General features: G+C 38.3%; 1 protein-coding gene across 4 annotated transcripts in view; it reads left to right on the top strand.

Moving 5' to 3' along the window:
- The window catches only part of LOC109029756 (uncharacterized), a 240,872-nt gene extending 224,567 nt beyond the window's left edge, over positions 1-16,305 (top strand). For all 4 annotated transcript variants that reach the window (XM_019040373.2, XM_072306197.1, XM_072306198.1 and 1 more), the window contains exons 6-9: positions 5,656-5,737; positions 7,323-7,609; positions 9,164-9,386; positions 10,878-16,305. In XM_019040373.2, coding sequence (XP_018895918.1) covers positions 5,656-5,737; positions 7,323-7,609; positions 9,164-9,386; positions 10,878-11,103 — 818 coding nt within the window. In that variant the 3' untranslated portion in view covers positions 11,104-16,305. The remainder of the gene's footprint in view (positions 1-5,655; positions 5,738-7,322; positions 7,610-9,163; positions 9,387-10,877) is intronic.
- The last annotated feature ends 4,671 nt before the right edge of the window (positions 16,306-20,976 follow it).

Here is a 20,976-nt window from a genome sequence, read left to right as displayed (position 1 = left end):
AGGGACTCTCCCTGCAGAGACCCTCAGGATCCGGGAAAATGCCGGCGGTTCTAGATGGGAGGGATTACTGTTTACTGGTTACTGGGGGGATTAAGTTCATTTGTTCATGCATGCCTTTTTTTTTTTTTTTTTTTTTTAAGAAAATAAATATTCTCCGATTGGAAGGATTTTTCAGATATTTTATAGGGTTTTCCGGTGTTTTCTAAAAAATTAAGAATGATGGGGACAAGCTAATCTTCTTTAATTCGAGAGGGAGGATGAAAGGTAGTCCTGCAAATGCCTTTCAAGAAAGGAGGGGGTAAACAGCAGGTCAAAATGCCTCAGCTACCCTTAATGCACAAACTTAGTTCCAAAACTGACAGCACCCAACCGTGTAATTTCATTTAGGTTCACGGTGCTACAAACAATAAAAAAACTCTCCTTCTCTTTAATATTATTACATAATCATCTACATGTCAAGCACGCCATTTATTAGGATCCTATAAGGTTTTCGAAAAATCGGCGCCACGCTCCCATTTTAGGGGTAGTCCATTTATTATCGTAGTCCTGGACTTCTCCCTCCTCGTGTAATGCAATCTTATAACGCATGTCAGATCATCCCCGCGGCGCGTTACGTGTGTATTGAACAAATTATCTTGAATCAAACTAGACAGGAATTCTCAACACACATAAATTACAGAAGAACAACTTATTATTTTTTGTAGTATATACAGTTATTTAAACCTATAAATCTCATAACTACTTTATCCAAAAAAGCCGAGTGCTCTCCGTACGGAAGAAGGAAAAATGATTTTCGGTCCCAATGCATAGCTGCTGCCAATCATGTGACTAGTATTTTCGCTCTTAGTCTTTTATGGGCTCCCGACTTACGTGATAAGGAGTGGGAAAAAGTCAATGAAGTATAATGAAATGTTAAAAATAATGAACTTTAATCAAGAACATTGTCAAGGTGCTCGATGACCGCAGAGTTGTGGTTCGATCGGGGGTCGGGGGCAACGACGTTTAGGGGTCGTATAAAGCACGAGGGAGTGCAATAAAATAACATGCATGCATTGGTATTTATGAGCAACAAATAGTGTAAAAATAAGTTCGAAGCGCTGAACTACTGCATTTTCCAAAAATGAATCTAATTCCAGCGTGAAAAGCTGATGGAACGGTAATTTCGATGTCCGATGCGGCATCAACGGCTCCACCTCTAAAGTTATGTATGCCAGTGCTCGTTATAGCCGGGAACAAAACCGAAGGATGCAAAATGTCAGGGCTCCAGGAAGTAAGAACCAGAGTAGCTGACCCTCCTTCCCCCCCACCCCGGCGAATAATTCCCCATCCCACGGGGAGGAACCGAACGTGAGACACACAAAGCGCCTGTACCGATTGGGTCGATGACGGACACAGACAGACAGTGCATTTTACATACTTGGATCATTGCTCTCAAGAAGTCACATCAGGACCGAATTTTAGAGGCAGGCAGGGTCCATGATCGATGACGTCATCCGGACGTCGTAGCCGCGAGAAAAGAGATTCAAACGCAGGCATTATACAGGGTGATCCCAAAACCCCGTGCCACCCTCAGGTTCTTGTCCTTTTTCAGGGCGCCCACATTCCTCTATTCTTCCTAAGTTTTCCATACAATAGGTGGGTAAGACGTTGCAGGTAAGGTTTGATAAACCAGTCGCAAACTCTTAGTTCATCAATCAACATTCGGCGAATCTGAGCGTTGACTTCAGAGAGTTCCTCTTAAATGACAGGGAAGAGGGAAAATAACCGTGCGGGTTAAATACAGGATGCAGCACTCAAACAATTTCAAGCCCCTATATCTCAATTTCCGCCTGGCGCTAGTGGTGTGGGACTTTTGGATCATCCTGTATTTTACCCACACGGTTTTCTTCCCTCTTCCCTGTCATGTAAGAGGAACTCTCTGAAGTCAACGCTCAGATTCGCCGAGTGTTGATTGATAAACTAAGAGTTTGCAACTGGTTTATCAAACCTTACCTGCAACGTCTTACCCACCTACTGTATGGAAAACTTGAGAAGAATAGAGGAATGTGGGTGGTCGGCCTTGTCAATCACCCTCTTTAGGAAAATGCTCGCAACTGGATTCGGGTAATTTTTTAGATAGATATGACCGTTGTATCACCGTTGGAATCGGGACCAATCACCAATAAGAAACGAGTATCTAATTTCCCAACAAAATCCTGAAGAAAATGAGTCAAATCCCGGATTATGCTCAAAAAAAGGCGATTGGCCAATATAGAATATCATACAAATGTACAAAAATATGTGCCCTTTGTACACTTTACTTCATCACCATCACCGCGCGGTTGTTGTTGCTCAGTTGTTATTTTTATCGCGCAGAGCACCGTCATTTTGGAAGAATTGGTTGCTTTTCGAGATTTCTGGTGAAACCGTTTGCTCCTATCCACTTTTCGACCTACCTCCGGAGATGAGTCGGTTGCTGATGAGCTCAACAGAATAGTTGGTTGGGTTGATAAAAGACATTATCCACCAGGATTTGGTCGACAAAAGCAACCAAATCCACTCACGATAATTCGCTTCTAAGTTGCAAATACTCGCTTAGCAAATTGCGTATGCTGACATTCATCAGTCATATTCGGCGAATTTTAAGCTCAACAAGCTGTTCATCCATCATCAATTGTTGAACTAAAACGTTAACCTTCGAACTTAACTTTTTCCTCGCTCACAGTCACGTTCCTTGGGTTAGGTGAGCGGGGCGATTATTGAAACTGATAGATAAAGCGATAGACAAAGACGACAAAAGGAATTTGGAGGGATCCTATTGGTGGAAACGGGTTGTTGCAATGGACAAAGGAGGTAGGTAATCGACTAAGTAACGGCAACCCACGAGAAACCCGACAGTTAGTCTATCATTTTCCTCCTTACTCGATGAGAACCACCCATTTCAACCAATAGAATTGCTTTATACCCCCTATGTCATCTTTGTCTATAGCTTTGTCTATCAGTTTCAATAATCGCCCCGCAGCTCTCTCTACACGTGAGAAAAAAAAACACGGTTATTCGACGGTTACCACGGTACTAATGTCACACTGGATTCCACGGCAGTAGAACCGTGGATTTTGGTAAAATTATTGATGAGCATAGTAGCATAACCATGTTCATAACAGTATGTCTGTGCCATATCACCGTGCTCATCGTTACAAGAATCAACATTCCCCGGTAATACTATTGTAACGGTAGAATAACTGTGTTTTTTTTCTCGGTGTATACAATCCGTGGGACGACCGCATGGGAAGGGTTAAGTTTTTTCTTATTTTTTGAAAACTTAACACCTTGCAGTCACGGCTTTTTTCATATGAAAAGTTCAATCTCGACAACTGTGCGCCCGAGATTTACGTTTCCCTCCAAGCAAACACGAAGCAGCACTAGCCTTGCTAGAAGGAAACGTTGCATGGACTTTTGGATGATAATGAATTTCTTCCGATAAAATACATAATTATCCGCTAGAAAACTTGTGAACGTTTACTTTGAATTTTCGCAGAATTTGGTTCCTAACTTAAGCAGGAATATCTGAAAATTCCAAAGGAAAATAAAGGAAACTATCGGCCAAAATATAATTTAAAGGCGGAAATGTGGCAATATTTAAATGCTTAAACAGCTTTCATCCATATAGAACAACCCACAATCGTCAACATATTTCCAACAAGGAGAATGTTCATAATGTGATGCGCGCATAGTTCAGTTCTTTAACTAAAATTCATAAGAAGCGCCTTCTTTTAGCATCACAGCAACACACAATACTTGCTTCACTCTGCGTGATATGCGAATCGTGTGACTTGAGCAGGGTATTAGGCAGCCGTGTTAAAAGAGCATTGAAGTAAACTCTTTAAGTAAATTCAAGGTTTCTCTTTTTTTAAATTACATGCCTTAAACTTATCTAAACATTTGGAATATTGTGAGTTTGTTCATTATGGAGGGAAAAGACAATTCGGTTGTTCGTGTATAATTTTCTGTAGTTAGATATTAAAAACCGACGAATAATAATTGATCTAAAGATGTCAATGGGAAACCGCTATCCTCGCATTTTCAGGATTGTGCAATTTCTCTGCTTATATGTAGAATAACACTGGGGAAAAAATGAATTAACCAGAACCAGCTCAGTAAATTAAATTGATATGATAAATTTCTCATTTTATTTATAATTTTTTAGTACAGAAATAGAGACCAGTGAAAAAGTTTCTTGCGCAATGTAGAATAAGACGCAGTAGCATCATGTTCTAGGTTTTTTCCCAAAAATTCACGTGTAAAAAGTAAAAGTATTTTTGCAAAGGAAACTAACTCGAGGAATCAACTTATAGGTACACTTTAACACTGATCCAATGGAAGATAAATGACTTCATGTGTGTTGATATTATCATTTAATTAATGTTAATCACACATATTTACTTCCTCTGTAGGAGTTGATTCTCAAATTTTTAAGCTGTGAGTTATTTTCCACGTGTAATTTTGGAAAGGAAACACGCAAGAGTGTGTTTAGTTCGCACCGTGTTTTGTGTGTTCCATCGTGCCCCTATTTCTACCAACAGCACAGCGTCCGTTTTTTTTTTCTTATTCGTTGTTTTGTAAGAAATGATGAGTTTAACTAATTTGTTTCACCCAGTGTATCTAAAATGCTACAAAAATATCTAAAGACTGCCGCATCAAGTTAGGACGTTGCCTTTCCTTTGATAAATTATACGATTTCTAAAGGGTATAACTGCTGAATATTTTCCTTCAGTTTTTCAGGGGAGTTTCTATCTTAATTATCTGCAACTTTCAAAGATAAAGATTGACGAATTTCCACAAATTGAAATATTTTTCGAGGGGAAATTCAGTAACGTCATCATGCTCATCTGATGCCTGTCCCTAGCACTCCAGGACTTTTGTTAGTCCTTTGTTCTTTAAAACCTAATGACCGGTTTTTGTAGCCCCTCCTGTAGTAATTTGCGTTTGATCGCGCCGACTTGGTTGATGCAAAAAAAAAAAAAGAACAGAGACCTGCATTATAAGTTCTACATCAAGCCAAAGGACACAGAAAAATAATTAAACTTTTTATTTCAAGAGACGCAATGCACTCATTTGCCTCGGCAATTATTCCCACTATTTTTCAAAGCATATTTTATGTGTGCGACCGATTATTCAGAGTTCACGGAGTGCTTGGGAAATTTTTTGCGCGCATTCCACAAATTTCACCATCCCAGCCTCCGGGTCTCTTACGCGACACTGTCGTAGATTCAAATGTCAAGCGACTCTTAAAAACAATGCAAAATTTTGCTCGGGCTTTGTTGGCAGACCTGCACTTCTACCTTTTTACCGGGCAGCTGAACAGCTTATCTTCACCGCTGTCAGTAGTATCAGTGTGTAGTGGACTTGAACAACAATTAGTCCAAAAACACTGTATGACATTTAGGTACTCCGAAATGAAGATCTGCACGAGTAAGCAAACCGCCGATATCACCGGCTGTTTTCAAAAAAAATACTATCTTCAAGGGGCTTTAGATTTTAATGCGAGGTTTAGCCAGCCACTTCTTAGTCCCTATGAAACTAAGAATAAAAATTTATGAACACCACTGATCAAAAACACCAATCTTACTCTCTTTAATTGTTCATCTGGAATGCATTACTTTGCTTTGTTCGCAGGCATGTATGGAATTCGCGTCAAATCGTGCTTTGCTTTCAGCAAAAAAAATATCAGCGGTGAGCCTCTTATCGACGACAGAGGGTGAGTACAACATTACATTATAGCCAACTTAATATAACTTCACCCTGCGTTTAAAAGAGAGAAGCTAGGGGCAAGGGGATGACGAATTTTTACTTTTTGATCATTTTGAAGCATGCTTTTACACTCGCCTTATGTATTTATTAATTTTTTTTTATTTTTTTTTACTTATTTTCTTTTTGAAGGAACTTTATCTAAGTATAACTTAACTGCTACAAGTATTTTTTTGTATCCATCCACATGATTTAAAACGAAAACTAAACGAATTGCAATAAATTTACAGAGTAACGTTAGATAATACAATGATTATCTTATTTAATATACATAACCCTTTTTGGTCTGGCTCTAGCCGGAGGAACGAACTTTTAGGCGTAAAATATTTTTCAACATCGTCTAAAATCTCACTAGGGCAGAACGTAAGAAACGTATGAAACGCAATGAAACAAATGAAAGATTGGAAGTTTCAGTGAAATATCTCATGAAATTTTACGAAGCTGTGATATATTTCACATTTTTCAGGGGCTAGAGTATGCAACCCGCACTCAAATACACAAAAATAGAAGAAATTCACCATTTTCACGTATTGCGAAACATGAAAAGGAACCGGTGTTTTTCAATATCTTTCACAAAATTTCTGAAATTTTAGAAATTTCATGAAATATTTCACGTGAAATTTCAAGATTTTATTTTTCATGAAAATTTGCCACCCTGCACGAGGGGAACGTGCAAACAGGATCCTGCTCGCATTTCTCTATAGATTTTGCCAATTTTTTGGTCAAGAATGATTCTTTAGGCTCATGCGTAGGTGCTATTGTCCCTGTTTTGGCTAAAAGTTTGAAATCTCCCGATATTCTTGATTTAATGCTGCGATATATTTGCACGCCTGTTGTTCGACCACGCCATGAAGCGAGAAAAACCTCGAATCATTATAAAAGTTTATTAACACGGCTGTACCTCTTGCGTGCAACGGACCCATTCCTGGGCATGGACCACTAGACAAGGTACGAATTTAAGCAATCTGACACATGTTTCTTAACCAGAATTTCTATTCACGTAGAACACGATTCACACTACGAAAATTACCGAAATCAACTTCTAACGAAGATATTAACGTTTTTATTTCGCACTGATTACGAGGAATTTGAACTGCCCGCTCACAAGAAACTCAAAGCTCTACGTGAGTCAAATCGCGCACTACAACGGTTTCAGCAAGCTTCTCAATCGAGAAATGTTCATTTTCCACCATGTGTTGTTCAAACTATTGGTAATTTGCTATAGCTGAGCCAAATTGTCAAGATTGAAGTTGAAGATTTTTACATCGCAGAGACTGTCATGATAAACATTTAGCGCGCGATGTGAATCACGTAGAGCATTGAGTTTTCATGAACGGGTGGTTTGAATTCACGCATCAAGAATCATTAAATATCTTCGTCAGGAGTTGATTTTGGTAATTTTCGTTGTGCGTATTGTGTTCTACGTGAAATTTTGGTTGAGAAACATGTATCAAAATGCTGAAATTCGTACCTTGTCTAGTGGTCCATTGTCACCCTTTTCTGGCGACTTGTGAAGGTTTAAATTTATGATGCAGGTGTCCGGTGAACCCACGAGTGATCTCCAAGTTCAAGTACGATGAGAAGCTGTCGCAAGCCGACGCGAGCCTCTACTCGATGTTCCGGTTTCCGGAGAGCTCTGAAATCCACTTCCAGTGCGACATCATGGTCTGCAAAGGCTCCTGTGGGGAGGTGCAGTGCGACAACGGGCCTTTGACGGCGGCCAGAGCTTTGCCCAAGGATATCTACAGCGACACACCCTCCGACGAAGGAGTTCTCTCCGCTTCCACCAGTGTCTTCGTCCTCGAGCCTGGCGAGACCCCAAGTAAGTTGACGACTCTCGCACTCCCGTCATAAGGAAGAACGCCGTAAGAACCTTCAAACGTTGCCGTATTTCCTTCAATAAGAAACGAATTTCCTCGGGAGAATTTTCAATTTTTTTTAAATTTCTAGAAAATGTTGTTCTCAATTTCATCTAAAACATCTGAGAATTTCAAGGAAAAATAAGCATTATTTTCGTTAAAAAGATATGTTTTATCCGGAGACATTTGACAACTCTCGAATGTTCATACGGCGTTTTTCCTTAGCGCGGCAGCATAACAGTAATTAACTTACCATCAGGAGACAGAATAAGAATCGAGCTTAAAGCCGGGCTCCAACAGTCAGGGAACTAAAGGTAATCACTAATGCTGCCAAAATAGCCAAATCCGTATAAAAACGAAATATATGAGAAAACCGTAACTGCACAGAACAGCCGTTGGGAACATTATTCCACCAGGGAGCCAATGAGAGCAGTACTGTTAAGTATGATTGCGCCCTTTTCTGCTAATTTCAAACCTTAATCGTGTATCTAAAACGCAACCATGAAAGCATGCAAAGGACTGGCTTGCCCAAGACTACCCACACATGAAAATGAAAAAAGACTTTTCATATAATTGAATAAAAAAATTCGTCGATTTTTAATCATACGAACAATTTCTGACAGTCCTTTGGATGACACAAGCCAATTTGATAAACAGCGGCTTCTACCAATAAAATTTTCCGCTTACAATTGGATTAAATTTTGCAAAAAGGAACCAGGAGCATTGCAATGTTGCTAAGATTGTGCAACTCCTTTTGTCTACAGGAAAAAAACCTGATTGGTCGTATTTCTATCAAACGGAACTATGTGCAATATGACATGAGCCCTGTTAGGTATATATCCTTACGGGTCTCAGGGCTCATATCTTAATGCACATAGTTCCGTTTGATAGAAATACGTCCGATTATCCATCAACAGTTTCTACTTTACTCGCTAAAAAGTGTAAATTTACGACAAAAATTAATATTTAAATATTGAACTTTCTCATGATGTCAGTAATTAGATTGCAAAGGATGAAGTTGCACAATCTTAGCATCGTTGCAATGCCTCTGGTTCCTTTTCGCAAAATGCAATCCAATTGTGAACCCATTTTCTCAAAACCTAATGTTTGCCTTTACGGCTCTCTTCGCTGTGACTGTAGTCTAGTCCCCTCTAGAGTCCCTTTATACTGAGAGTCAAGACAACACCCCTCATGGAGTCACAAACGGGAATAAAGATTACAGAAATTGAACGTTTTTCGTAATCTTTGATCGGCTCATTCTTAAATTCCTTTCTCCGTTCCTTCTCTCATTCCGTTTGTTCCTTGTCGAACCCGAAATTCCTCGGTCCATTTCAGATTATAATCTTTGCAATTGGTGAAAATGTAATCTTTATTTCCGTTTGTGACACTGTGAAGGCCTAAAATCCGGTTAACCAATCAGAAATGGATTCGCATTGTCTTGACTCTCAGTATAAAGGGACTCTAGTCCCCTCTAGATGCATCGCACTGAAACCTCCTTTTTCATCTCTGTTGGGCAGTGTACTCGGAGCTGTGTGACGAGGGCGGTATCCGGCCGGCGTGGCTCTTGTGGCTATGCATAATCTTTGGAGCCCTCTTCCTGCTCATGCTCATCATCAACGTGTTCCTCTGCTCGGCCATGACCTGCTCCTGCGCCCGCACGGAGGTCATCGAGAAGGAACCCAGCATCATCGAAGACTACGACCCCTACAGGAGTTGGCACGGTTCCCAGTACGGATCCAGGTAATCCATCATAAAACTTGATATCTTCTCCCGCTAAAATGAGTAGATCTAATTAAAGAGGTGTGTGAAAAAGAGCGCAACCCATTTCGGCAAATTTACCCCAATTCGGCAAAAAAAAAAGGAGACGGTTCGGGACACAAATAAAATAAAAACAAAATTTTTGTGTCTATCAAAAACTGCTAAAACCGCGTAAGTGCCACTTAAAGCCAAGTAAACCCCAGACAACTATACACCACTAGAAAGCTCTATTTAAGAGGAGCAGCCTATAGCCCATAGTTCTAGAAAAATTTTTGGGTACGAAGTACCCCTTTACTAATGACCCCTGTATTTTACTCTATGATGACAAGACATTTCTTGTATATATGTATGTAGGTTACGCTCCACGTTTAGTTCGACAGAGTCTTGCAGCGCTCTCTTCCGTCCGCGCAAAACCACGTTTACATACTGACGAGGTGCTACGGTAAACGCTCTCCAACGTATTAACGTTGGAACCGTCGTCGTGTTTAATATTTTAGCGTTAGTTTCGGCACCGAAGAAGCTCCTTACCAGGGGGGGGGGGGGGGGGGGGAGAAACGCGCGTCTCCCATGAATTTTCAAAAAGGAAGCCAGAATGCTCGTGAGCAATTGCGCATTAAAAGTTATGAGGCCAGCAATTTGAGTGATGAGGAAAAACGCCTTATGAAACTTCGGATGTTGTCTAACGGTAAATTATTATTTTTCAAGGAAAAGAATGCATTCTTTTTTGGATATTCTCTATTTTAGATTAAATTGCGAACAAAACCGTCCGAAAATCGGGGGAAAATATTCACAATTTACACAGCAAATTCGTTTCTTATCGGAGAAAATGTGGCAACGTCTGGAGGCTCGCACGGCGTTCTTCCTCCGCACAGCAGTGTTTACCTCGAGTTAAAAGAGAAAACGCTGTTTGGGCTCTCCTAAAGAATAGGAATTTTGAAATTACTGTGTTTCACTCTTTAGCCACACTTATACTGAAAAAAAAATCTCTGTGTAATTACTAAGAAAAGGTAAAATTACCATGAATTCAGGGTTCTATTTGATCCCAGTTTTTTCTTGGTAAAATTACCATTTATGGAATTGGTAATTTTACCGAGAAATCTCGGTAAAATTATTGAACTTTCTCGGTAATTTTACTGGACCTTGGTAAAAACGCCAATATTTTTTATCGACTGTGGCGGAATTACCGAGATAAAATGGCAAAATTACCGGGAATTGATTACCAATAACTGTGGTATTCTTACCTGAAAGAAACAGTAAAAATACCGGTTTTTAGGTAAGCTTACCAGTCTGTCTTGGTAAAATTACCAATAATTGGTAAAAAAGTGAGATGGTAAAAGTACCAACGGACCGTGGTAAAAACGCCGAGAATTTTTTTTTAGTGTAGTTTCGTACCTTTTTTAGTGGTGCGTTCGCTCACATTTGACTTAAAAAATTGGGTAGTAGTGTAAAATGGTGTATTTGCGTGTATTGCAGGTACTCGCTGAACGGGAAGCCAGGCTACACGTCGGGTGGTTCTACAATGAACTCAACGCGGAGCATGTCGACCAATAGCGACCACTACGCCATCGTCCACTCGAGGCCGGGGAGCCGCTACTCGGCGCCTGCCCACGGCAAGATAGGCAACAACCACACGCATCCCCACAACGGTCACCGGGGACCCCCCTCCAACATCGGCTCCCATTACTCCGGCAAGCTCTGACCCCCCAGATCCCACCGTCGCCAACCCCCAACCACGCTCAACATGTAAATAGAAACGAGACTCCTTCCTCTTCCGGCTCAAAGCAGGACGACCCCCGCCTCCTCTTTAAATCCGCCTTCCTTTCAGCGGGTTAAATAGCCCCCAGCGGGTTGATTATCGACATTGATAGAAAAAGCTATAGACAAAGAAGACGTATGGACTATGGAGCGATCCCATTTGTTGAGATAGATGGTTCTTATAGACTAAGGGAGAATATGATGGACTAACTGTAGGGTCTCCAGTGGATTGTCGTCAGTTTGTTTATTACCTACCTCCTTTGTCCATTGCAACCACTCGCTTTAACCAATAGAATCCTTCCATATCCCTTTTTGTCTTCTTTTTCTATAGCTTTGTCTATTAATTTCAATAATCGGCCCGCAAGGTGGATCTGTCGGTCAAATCAGAGGTTTTATCAAATGTTCAGGCTGGTGGTCGGAATTCAAAGATTTACGCAGTCTCTTAGGTTCTTAACAGAGTCCCTCTTGATTTTTCAAGGAAGTTTTCAATATTTTAAAACCTTCAAAAGCATGACCTGACGAAGACCAGCCACAGTTTTTAACAGATGCATTTGTTTTCTTTCGCTATCTTCAAGGGCAGTTGAGAAATATCGATTCAGTTTTTACACAAATCTTTCAGATGAAAGTTCATTTCAGCGTTATAAATCATAAAAATAGCCCCAAACCTCTAGCTTACTGTGAATTTTACGAAGGATTCTTCCTTACGTTTCTAAATCATCATTTTGAAAAAAAAAAAAAAAAAATTTAAAACATCGAGAATTTTAATCTAAAGAATAATCATCAACCACTCGCCTGATATATCAAAGAACGCCTGATTTGACTATTAACTATAGACTTACGACGGATATTCAGTATAGTGATGTCGCGATCCAAAGTCAATCGATCCACCGATACCCACGTTCTCAATTTCAAGGAATTTTCACGAAAATCCCTGAAACTTAGCATTCTGTTGTCCATCTGATAATAATATCCACAAAAAATCTTGGAATAGTTTGAAATTTATCTGAAAGTACTGTTCAAGTGAACACCTAACCATAGGAAATCTAAAAGTCAAATAATTTATGCTTACTCGGACCTTTCTTTCAGATACTTTTTAAATGATTCCATGATCAGGTTTCCATGAACCCATGCCCTCTTTCATACTAATTTCATAATGAATACAGTTTGTAAATCTATAATGTAATTGTATAATCGAATTTTTCAGCATATTATAGAGGGAAATCAGTACAAAATCACAGTAACTGAAGGCGAGAAGTATTGAAAAATAGTTTGCCCTCACTTTGGTACACTTTTTGATGTTTCATTAAGAAGACGAATCCACTAAAAATTGTAAATTTTTAACATTGCAAAGTCATAGTTTATGTGGAATTTAACGAATCAAAAGACTCCACGGGTTGAATTTCCCCCCCCAAAATTTCAGTCAGATAACGTTTAAGCCCGCGAAGTGCGCTCTTACCAAATTTAACCTCTGACCTCATGTTTCACATCACTCACCCGCTGGTCCATATCGAGTGATAGTTCCAATCCTGAGGGGCAAGTTTCGCAAGTTGGCAGCTCTGAACCTCGCCCATTAAACGCGTGTAAAAAAATCCTTGTAGATGAAGGCAGGCTACCTCGTCTAGAATTGATTGGCAGAGGCGGATCCAGTAATTTGGCAATACTAGATTTCCTCTATTTAAACTTATGCTAAATAATCGATCCTTGGCGGAACACCTGGCCTCTTCGAGAATCGATATATTTTCATAGGTTTAAATGGAGGAAATCCGGTGTTGCCAAATTGCTGGATCCGCCAGTGTATGGGATACCTATAATTGAGGGGCTTGGAGGACAAAGCGCATACGTGCAGTTATTACTATTTCGAGGTTTGAAGTTTCGAAATTACATGGATCCTTATGGCGGAAAGACAGTTCAAACTGACTTTTTGGTGCTTTAACATTTGAATTCAGGAGCGAATTTTTCACAGAATATGCATTTTTACTTGAAATCATCAACATCTCGTGTTTTTTTTTTTTTTTTCAAAAAATGCACTTATGCGCCTTGTCCTCCAAGCCCCTCAATTGATTGAAATTGAATAATCAAAGTTCTGTCGACTTGTGAGAATCGCGCTGGATCTTCAGCACATTTCCATGGACCTATAGAAAAGAACCTCTCTAGATTGAAGCTTGTGAGATGCTCAGCGTACACTAATCAAATTTGTCACAAGAAACGTTCTTTCACGAAGGATCGTGGAGAGCAAAGTGTAGTCAAAAATATTGTTTGGCAGAGAGGGGTGTCGATTTCTACGTGTTTCTACAGAGTTTTTTTTTAAAGTTTTCTGAGTAACCTTTGGGAAAGAATCAATGATTTTTCATCCGAAGTTTTATTAAAATTAACTGAAGTGAAATTGAACTTCTTCTCGTAAGAAATGCTGTGGCACAAAAAATCAGTGAAGTATTCAGGGAACGAATAATGCACTGAAAAGAACACATTGGATCTGGAGTCCTGACTCTTGAAAACATTGACAAGACAAGGACTCTTGATTCAATCAGATTTTAGCTTAAATCAGAAGGAAGTCCGCTCAAATTAAGAAGCTTGGTTCTTGATTTAAGCTTAAATCTGATTGAATCAAGAGTATTTTTTCTTGTCGATGTTTTCAAGAGTCTGGACTCTAGATCCAATGTGGTTTTTTTTTTTCCAGTGTGATGTGCAGGCGTGTTATCCTTTCAAAGCAAAATTTGTGATCGCCCCTGGCAGTCAGTATCCTAGTGAAAATGTCACCGTACGTCTGTCTCTTCGTGGTCGCAGATGACTATGCCAAGCATCCCCCAAAAAACTCATTAGATCGCTTTCAGAGGACAAATCAGTATTGTGCTTTTTTACAATGAAAATAAAAATCAGTCTGTAACTTGACCATTTAAACTTGATCTCTCTATTTAATTTTTACCGAAGACTATCATTTTGAGCACTTGATTTGGACTTCTAGCATCAAACAAATTACTGTCAATTCATAATTAATTTTCTACATCATTCAACTTTAAAAAAACTGCAATCAAACAGTTTAAGACTAGGATCCGTCTAGACCGGCTATCGTACGTCAAAAGGACGGTCAAATCATAAAATGTCCAATAAGTCTAGTTTTCGGCTGTAAATAGAAATGCCGACCTTTGCAATTTGTTTAATCAAGAAATCTTTCGCCAATCAACACCCCTTCTGACCTGCAGCCTTGTGTCAAAAATGAAACCGATTACTTTGTAGTAAAATTATTAGAAGAAAAATTGATTGATCTTATTCTTAGACATTTTAATTATTGTACATATAGTTAAGTATTAATTTTATTTTATGGCAACGGATCGGAATGGACTTAGAATGCATGTTTTTTGTTTTGTTTTTTAGAAATTTAAATGAAAAAGCAGCGAGAATGAGGCCTTTTGTAGCGGTCTTTTAAAATTAGCCAGGTTCCAACATGAAGAAAGTATTTGCTCTCGCTACAGCACTAAGATTATATGCAGCGATTTTTTTACTTAATCATAACACGCAGTTCACTCGAGGAAAGATCGAGACTTGTACGTGTCCTGTACAGTATACTTGTTATAACTCTTGTGCAAGATTCCCTACATTCAGAACCTGGCTATGTTTTGGTCTTTGGCTGTTGAATTTAAAATTTGGTCAACATTCAAAAGCGATTAAAAAGAATGAAACATTTTCTAGGTCCATTCCTAATGACATCGTCTTAACGGTCCGTTTTATTGTAGATGAATACAAACGAATCCGGAAAGAACTGTTTTCTCGTACCTTTTTACAGCATTCAGCAAGAACTGAATTCAGCCAAGCCGGACTTCGCATTTTAGAAAATTGTTTTCCCTAATTATTGAGGTTGATGCCGAAAATGAATATCTCGAAAATATTTATAAAATCTGAAATTTTATTGACGTTTTAATTTTGGTTAATATAAATTTTTCCAAGACTTTACTCTGCCTTTTGCAGAAGTATTTTTTTTCTTTTTTTTAAGGAATCGAACCGAAGCGCCAGCGCTTTCTTCTGTCGTAATGATCATTCACGAAGATTATTTTTAGAAGGCTGTATTACATTGTCTCCGATTTTGTCGTGTGTGACTTCCTTTGGTGCGACAACTAATTATATAATAAATATATGTAGGTAATGAAAGAGAGTAAGAAATTGAGAATGACTCAACACTCATCAGAAAGATACTCTACTCAAAATTTATTTGATTATGTCGTAATTTACCTTTAGAAATCCTACTTTGGAACTCTATCGTGTACCGGCAATTTTTATTTTCCATGTCAGTATTTAAAATGATATGCCGCTGGCCAATTTTTTTACTCTCTTTTACACTACTTTATTATGCGTGCCTGTCATTTTGTAAAAATGCCGTGCCGTACCTATCAAATCTAAGCACTGAATAAACCTCAGTTGTCAACTTTCTTCTATACTATCTTAAAACGTCTTTTTTTTCAATTAATATTGTCAGTCTTTTTTAAAATAATTGCAGTCAAATCTCACTGTATTTCTGTAGAATAAAATTGATTAAACAAATTAATTAAATTAATACAAAAAATTGAAAAATTAAAACCGTTAAAATTGTAAATTTTGTAAGGCCATGTAAGTGTAATATACTGAACTAATTCAAATGCAAGTCAGTTATACACCTAAGTAAGTTGTAAGTTGTAAGTAACAACTTTTCAGTTAAAAAAACTCCCGCACTGAAACTGAAACTCTTAAATTTAGAGTAAGTGGTTGTATAAATTACAATATATCTTAACTTTGTTTTTGTTATCTTGTTTTATATTTTACTTTCAAACCGGATGAACCGTGCGTTAAAAGAACCCTAAAAATTGTCCTCCAGTTCTGAACTGTTGTCAAAGCAGTGGCGTAGCGTACTTTTCGATAGATTGATTGATCTGCCATTCAAACCTATGGAAAAAGATCGTTGAATAGGGTTTTCGCAACGAAGACCTTATTAATCGATTCTCTACCATGGCTTCGAATGGAGGAAATATCGATACTCGATCATACACGTCTCGTCATTGTGTCAAAGGCGCGAGACTGAACACGCAAAACTCTTCCTCGCATCCGGTTCATGATCGGATCACAATGATCTTAGTCATTAAAAAATATGAATTAAATATAATTTTTTATTAATTTAAAATTGTGTTGTTGTTTTTTTTTTACATTTACGGGAACTCATCCTGGCTTCGAAAGCATGCATGCTTTCGAAGCATGCTTTCGAAGCATGCTTTCGAAGCTGGAATCACATTTTTTATATGGTCGATATAAAATCTTCACTTGAGTCGCTTTATTTTCTCGTCAGTTTACTCAATTGTAAATTCACATATCGATTGCAAAAGTGTGAAATCTCTTAGCGACGCTGCAGACTTCTTGTCATACTTCATGGTCTCCTCGAAAAACTAGACAATGGAAAAGTTCGTTGATTTTTCTTTTCCATCAGTGTAAAAATTTAAAGTTTTAAAGTTGACTTGTTTCCTCCCGTAAAAATAAAATAGAGGCTGGCTTTTCAAAGCACCGCGAGTGAGGTACGTAGTTTCGCACTTTATAGCCATTGATATAGCTGGCAGTGAATGAAACCGATAAAGCAAAATTTTTGCGATTTCGGAAAAAGCAAGTTTACCTACTTATTGGACCTAATAGATGAAAAAAAAAGAAAAAAAAAGAAAAAAAAGAAAAGAAAAGAAAAAAAAATAGTCCAAGTTAATGAGCTATAGCGGACAAAAAGAGGCAGGATTCAATTGATTGAAAAAACAAAGAAAAAACAAGCAGTGAACTCCAACACAATGTGTTGATAAGGCGCGTCATTAACTCGCACATATCAACCCCTTTAGTTTTCATTTACAGAGATTTCAAAAAAGGCAAGCAGCACAACAAGAGAATTCACGATCCAACACTGCAAGGTCAACGACGCACCTTGACGAGACCGTGTATTGTGAATCTAGAAAGCTATTCGAACAAATTTAAGTTTTTTGATCCGCCTCAAGCAAAATCTTATCAGATTCTTGAAGAAAAGTGCTACGGAAAAATTTAAGCGAAGAAAGGAAAAATTCTGTCGAATTCCTAGAAGATAAAGTCGATTTAAAGGTATTTTGGGGCTAAAATACCCAAATCACCGGTATTATAAATCCCGTTATATTATTGAAAAGAAATTGACTCGATATAAATGCAATTGTATTAAATATGTCTTGATTTTGTTATTTTAAACGTCTTTTCATGCAAAGAAGCTCAACCATGTCCATGCTTTATTCATTCATGAATTGAAAGTAAGCAATTCACATCCCGAAAATCTACCGATTTGCCGTAAAAAATTGCAGAAACTTGATATACCAGGTCGATGTACCCACTCTTTGAATTTACCAATCGATTTAGTGAGTGCACGTATGTGAAAGTCAAAATGCTATAGTCATTTTGGGTGCATTCATTTTTCATGAAACAATTGTAAGTAATTTCAATCCCGAAAAACCATACATTTTCCGTATAAAATCGAAAAAATCAAAATATGTCGACTCCCTGACGTGAAAATTAAATTCTACGTGTGAAAATACTTATGTATCGATATGCTGAACAGAATGCCCGCCTCTCCTCGTAATTTACAAACCGTTCCTATACTTATCTCAAAATTTTTCTCAGAGCTTTGTGTTAATATCAGCTTCCATTTAAACCCCGGTTTGATGGCCGAATCGGCTGCCCAAAAAGCAAGCCATTTTTGAAGGGCTCTATGAGAAATTCGTGATATTATCAGCTCTCAGGAAATCACCCCATGGGTAAAATTGCTGGTATAAATTTTCGAGAGCTTAAAATAATCGTATTCAAGAAACTAAGGCATTAAACTATGGAGTCAATTTCGTTTTAATAATATAACGGGATTTACTTGTCTTCAGGTCAAAACTCATACAAGGAAGCCCCTTGCAAGAGGCTAATTTTTTGTAATTTCACTCAATTTTTTCTCCTTTTTATAATTGAATTGCTTGTCACATTCTGAGGTCAATCATATTAAATTGTAATTTATACATTCCCCCCCCCCTTCATTTTATTTTTTGTTTGGAGAAGTTTTGTTGATTTCTTCGGATTTCGAATACTGTAACTTCTCTTCTATTTGGCCGATTTTTATGAATGAGACCTCTTTTAATTCGTGTTTTAACGGAGAGTAAGGAAAAAATTGCTAAAAACTCGCGAAACAATTTTTTTTGAAAATTGGACGAATCCTAGAGTGACGGTGAAATGGTTAATGAAGCGTAAGTAATTGGGCGAGGGGCTGAGGATCCCGGCCTAGCTTGGCGACCGTCATTAGCTATTGTTCGTCGAGACGCCGACGCAGTGATCAGGAGCGTGGGGAAGAGAGGGGTAAGTGGATTCCTGTATGAGCCACGTTTAGCTAATGGTCTAATGAGTCTCGAGGCTCATCACAGATTGCACTTACACAGATTGCACTGTATTTCTTAGTTTTAATAAGAAATAAAATATAATTCTGTAAAATTAGTAAATAAATACCAAGACAATTATTCAGGATGTCAAAGACTGACTGAAAACTTTTTATTAACCTCATATGATAAAAATATTATTATCAGCTGACACTGACATTGTTGTCAGATGAACAGCACTATCAGAGCACGGGTACCAACTTTTGAAAAGTATAACCGAGGTTACAGATCTGTCAAAGCAACGTTTTGAACAAAACGGAGGAGTTAAATTCTCATTTCGAGAGTGCCGACCTGCTCAGCCATCCTCGAATCAATTCGCTTGATTCTGCTTATATATGCATATTTTAAATCAGCGCGTCGCATTCTTAGGCTTTTTTTGAAAAAACCAAGTAACGTAGACTCTTGGTATTCACTGCACATAAACTAATGAGCCCCAGAATGAGAAACAACTTTAAATCATAATTATTGATGGATAAATAAACTTTTCACACGCTTTGGAAAATCTCAGAAGTTCGCGGTAGTCACTTTTCGGTAAGGAACTAAGGGACTCGGTTATTGTATCGAGCAGGGTTCGAAACGATCGCAAAGGCGGTATACTACGTATACGCGCCAATATTGACTTTGAAAAGTCGCCCTTCAATGCGATTTTTGAAGGTCTATTTTTTTCGCAACATTTTTGAAATAAGTTCACAGACATCACCAACATCTCGTTCTTATTAGAACCTTTACTCACTTTAATCCCGAATAGCCTCAAAATGTAACGCAAACATAATTATTTCGTGAAAGTCGCCTGAAAAATCTAAACCACTCTCAAAAACAAAGTAAGTTCCTCACAAATTACGGTATGGTATGGTATCGTTAATTATCGCGAGATACTGCAGATTCATCGTGGACGAAAGTCCCTCTTCTCGTAGGCGATTAGAAATGGATTAGCTGTTGAAATTAGGAACTATAATTTCTGGCTCATCCGTATAAAAATACATAAGTCTATAGGGAAACTAATGGTGCATACGTTTTTTTTTTTAAACCGAGCTAGAAATTGAGGGGCTTGGAGGATGGAGGACGAGGTGCATAAATGCAGTTTTTGCTATTTCAACCTAAACGTGTTTACAGCTCTAAAATTACATGGAGCCCTCTGGTAGAAAAGAAGTTAAAACTCACTTTTTGATGCTTTAAAGCTGGATTTTAGTCGTGCAGTTTTCACTATTCTTTCAGACATTCTTTCAGACTATTCTTTCAGACATTCATTCAGACTGTTCTTTCAGACATGAAAGAAAGAGTTTCTAGTCTCTTTTTTTCAAGTATCAAACTAGGTACTTTTAGTTGAGTTTATCAATATTATGCGCCTTGTCTTCCAAGCACTTCAATTCTCCGTTTCCCCCACAAAAGAACTTAAGTACATTTCAATATTGCCAAAGTTCTCCACGCAAATTGCACTTTAAGAAGGAAAATCTTGGGCTTTCCTGGTTGAAAATTTCACTGATTTATCCTCTGATCTCATGCGAAAATCAGGTAAATTTTTGACCAAAATATCGCGGGCACATTCTTGTAAACGATCACTTTGTCTTGGTCAATTTCGCAACCCTGGATAGAGTTACATTTCTTCGTTTAGGAAGCAACGAATTGTAGTTCCCTGGTAAAAATTGGCAAAGGGAGCTACGCTCCAAAATACCATAGGAATTCTTATAGCCGGAATAGAAGGCGATAGAAAATCGTGCAGCCGGGCTCTAGTTCTTATCGCCGCACAGCGGATCCAGTCAATGGAGAGGTCGGACAAAATTTGGAACCTTTACACGCTTACCTATACAACTCCGTTTATACAAAACTTTGAGGTTTTGAAAGTGGTTCCATTGGTTTCTTTGTGAAATTTTCTTCTAGGAGCACCCCTTGAACTTTAAAATGTGACGAAATAAACATCAAAGTTCGCAGTTTATGTCAAAAATTTCAAGTCCGACCTCTCTAATTGACTGGATCCACTGTGCGCCGGGCTATGCGCAGTTTATCGCTTGGGTGTAGCTTTATCGCCATCTGCTATAAAAGGCCATTAGAAATTGTATAGCCGGATACAGAAGCCATAGGAAATCTTTCAGCCGGCTAGGTCTATAGCATTTTGGAATACAGATCCCACTTCCAATTTTTACCAGAGTTCCTAATTGAATCAGTGAGGGCGAAAACACACCAACTCGAAAAAATTAAAATAATCTAGACAAACACAAAATTGCAAAGTTGTCGAAGAAGTGTTTAAGTTAAAGAGTTTTGGTGCCGAAAGACAATTAGTACTTAAGGAAACTTTAAAGGTCAAAGTTGGAACAGATGCGCTATGATGTCAATGACTTTTAGGAAGATTGACCGTCTTAAATGAAAATTGAATCAGTGAGAACGAAAACACA

The sequence above is a fragment of the Bemisia tabaci genome, chromosome 1 (assembly GCF_918797505.1).
Source record: "Bemisia tabaci chromosome 1, PGI_BMITA_v3".
Lineage (NCBI taxonomy): Eukaryota > Metazoa > Arthropoda > Insecta > Hemiptera > Aleyrodidae > Bemisia > Bemisia tabaci.
This window is presented reverse-complemented; position numbering and strand designations above follow the sequence as displayed.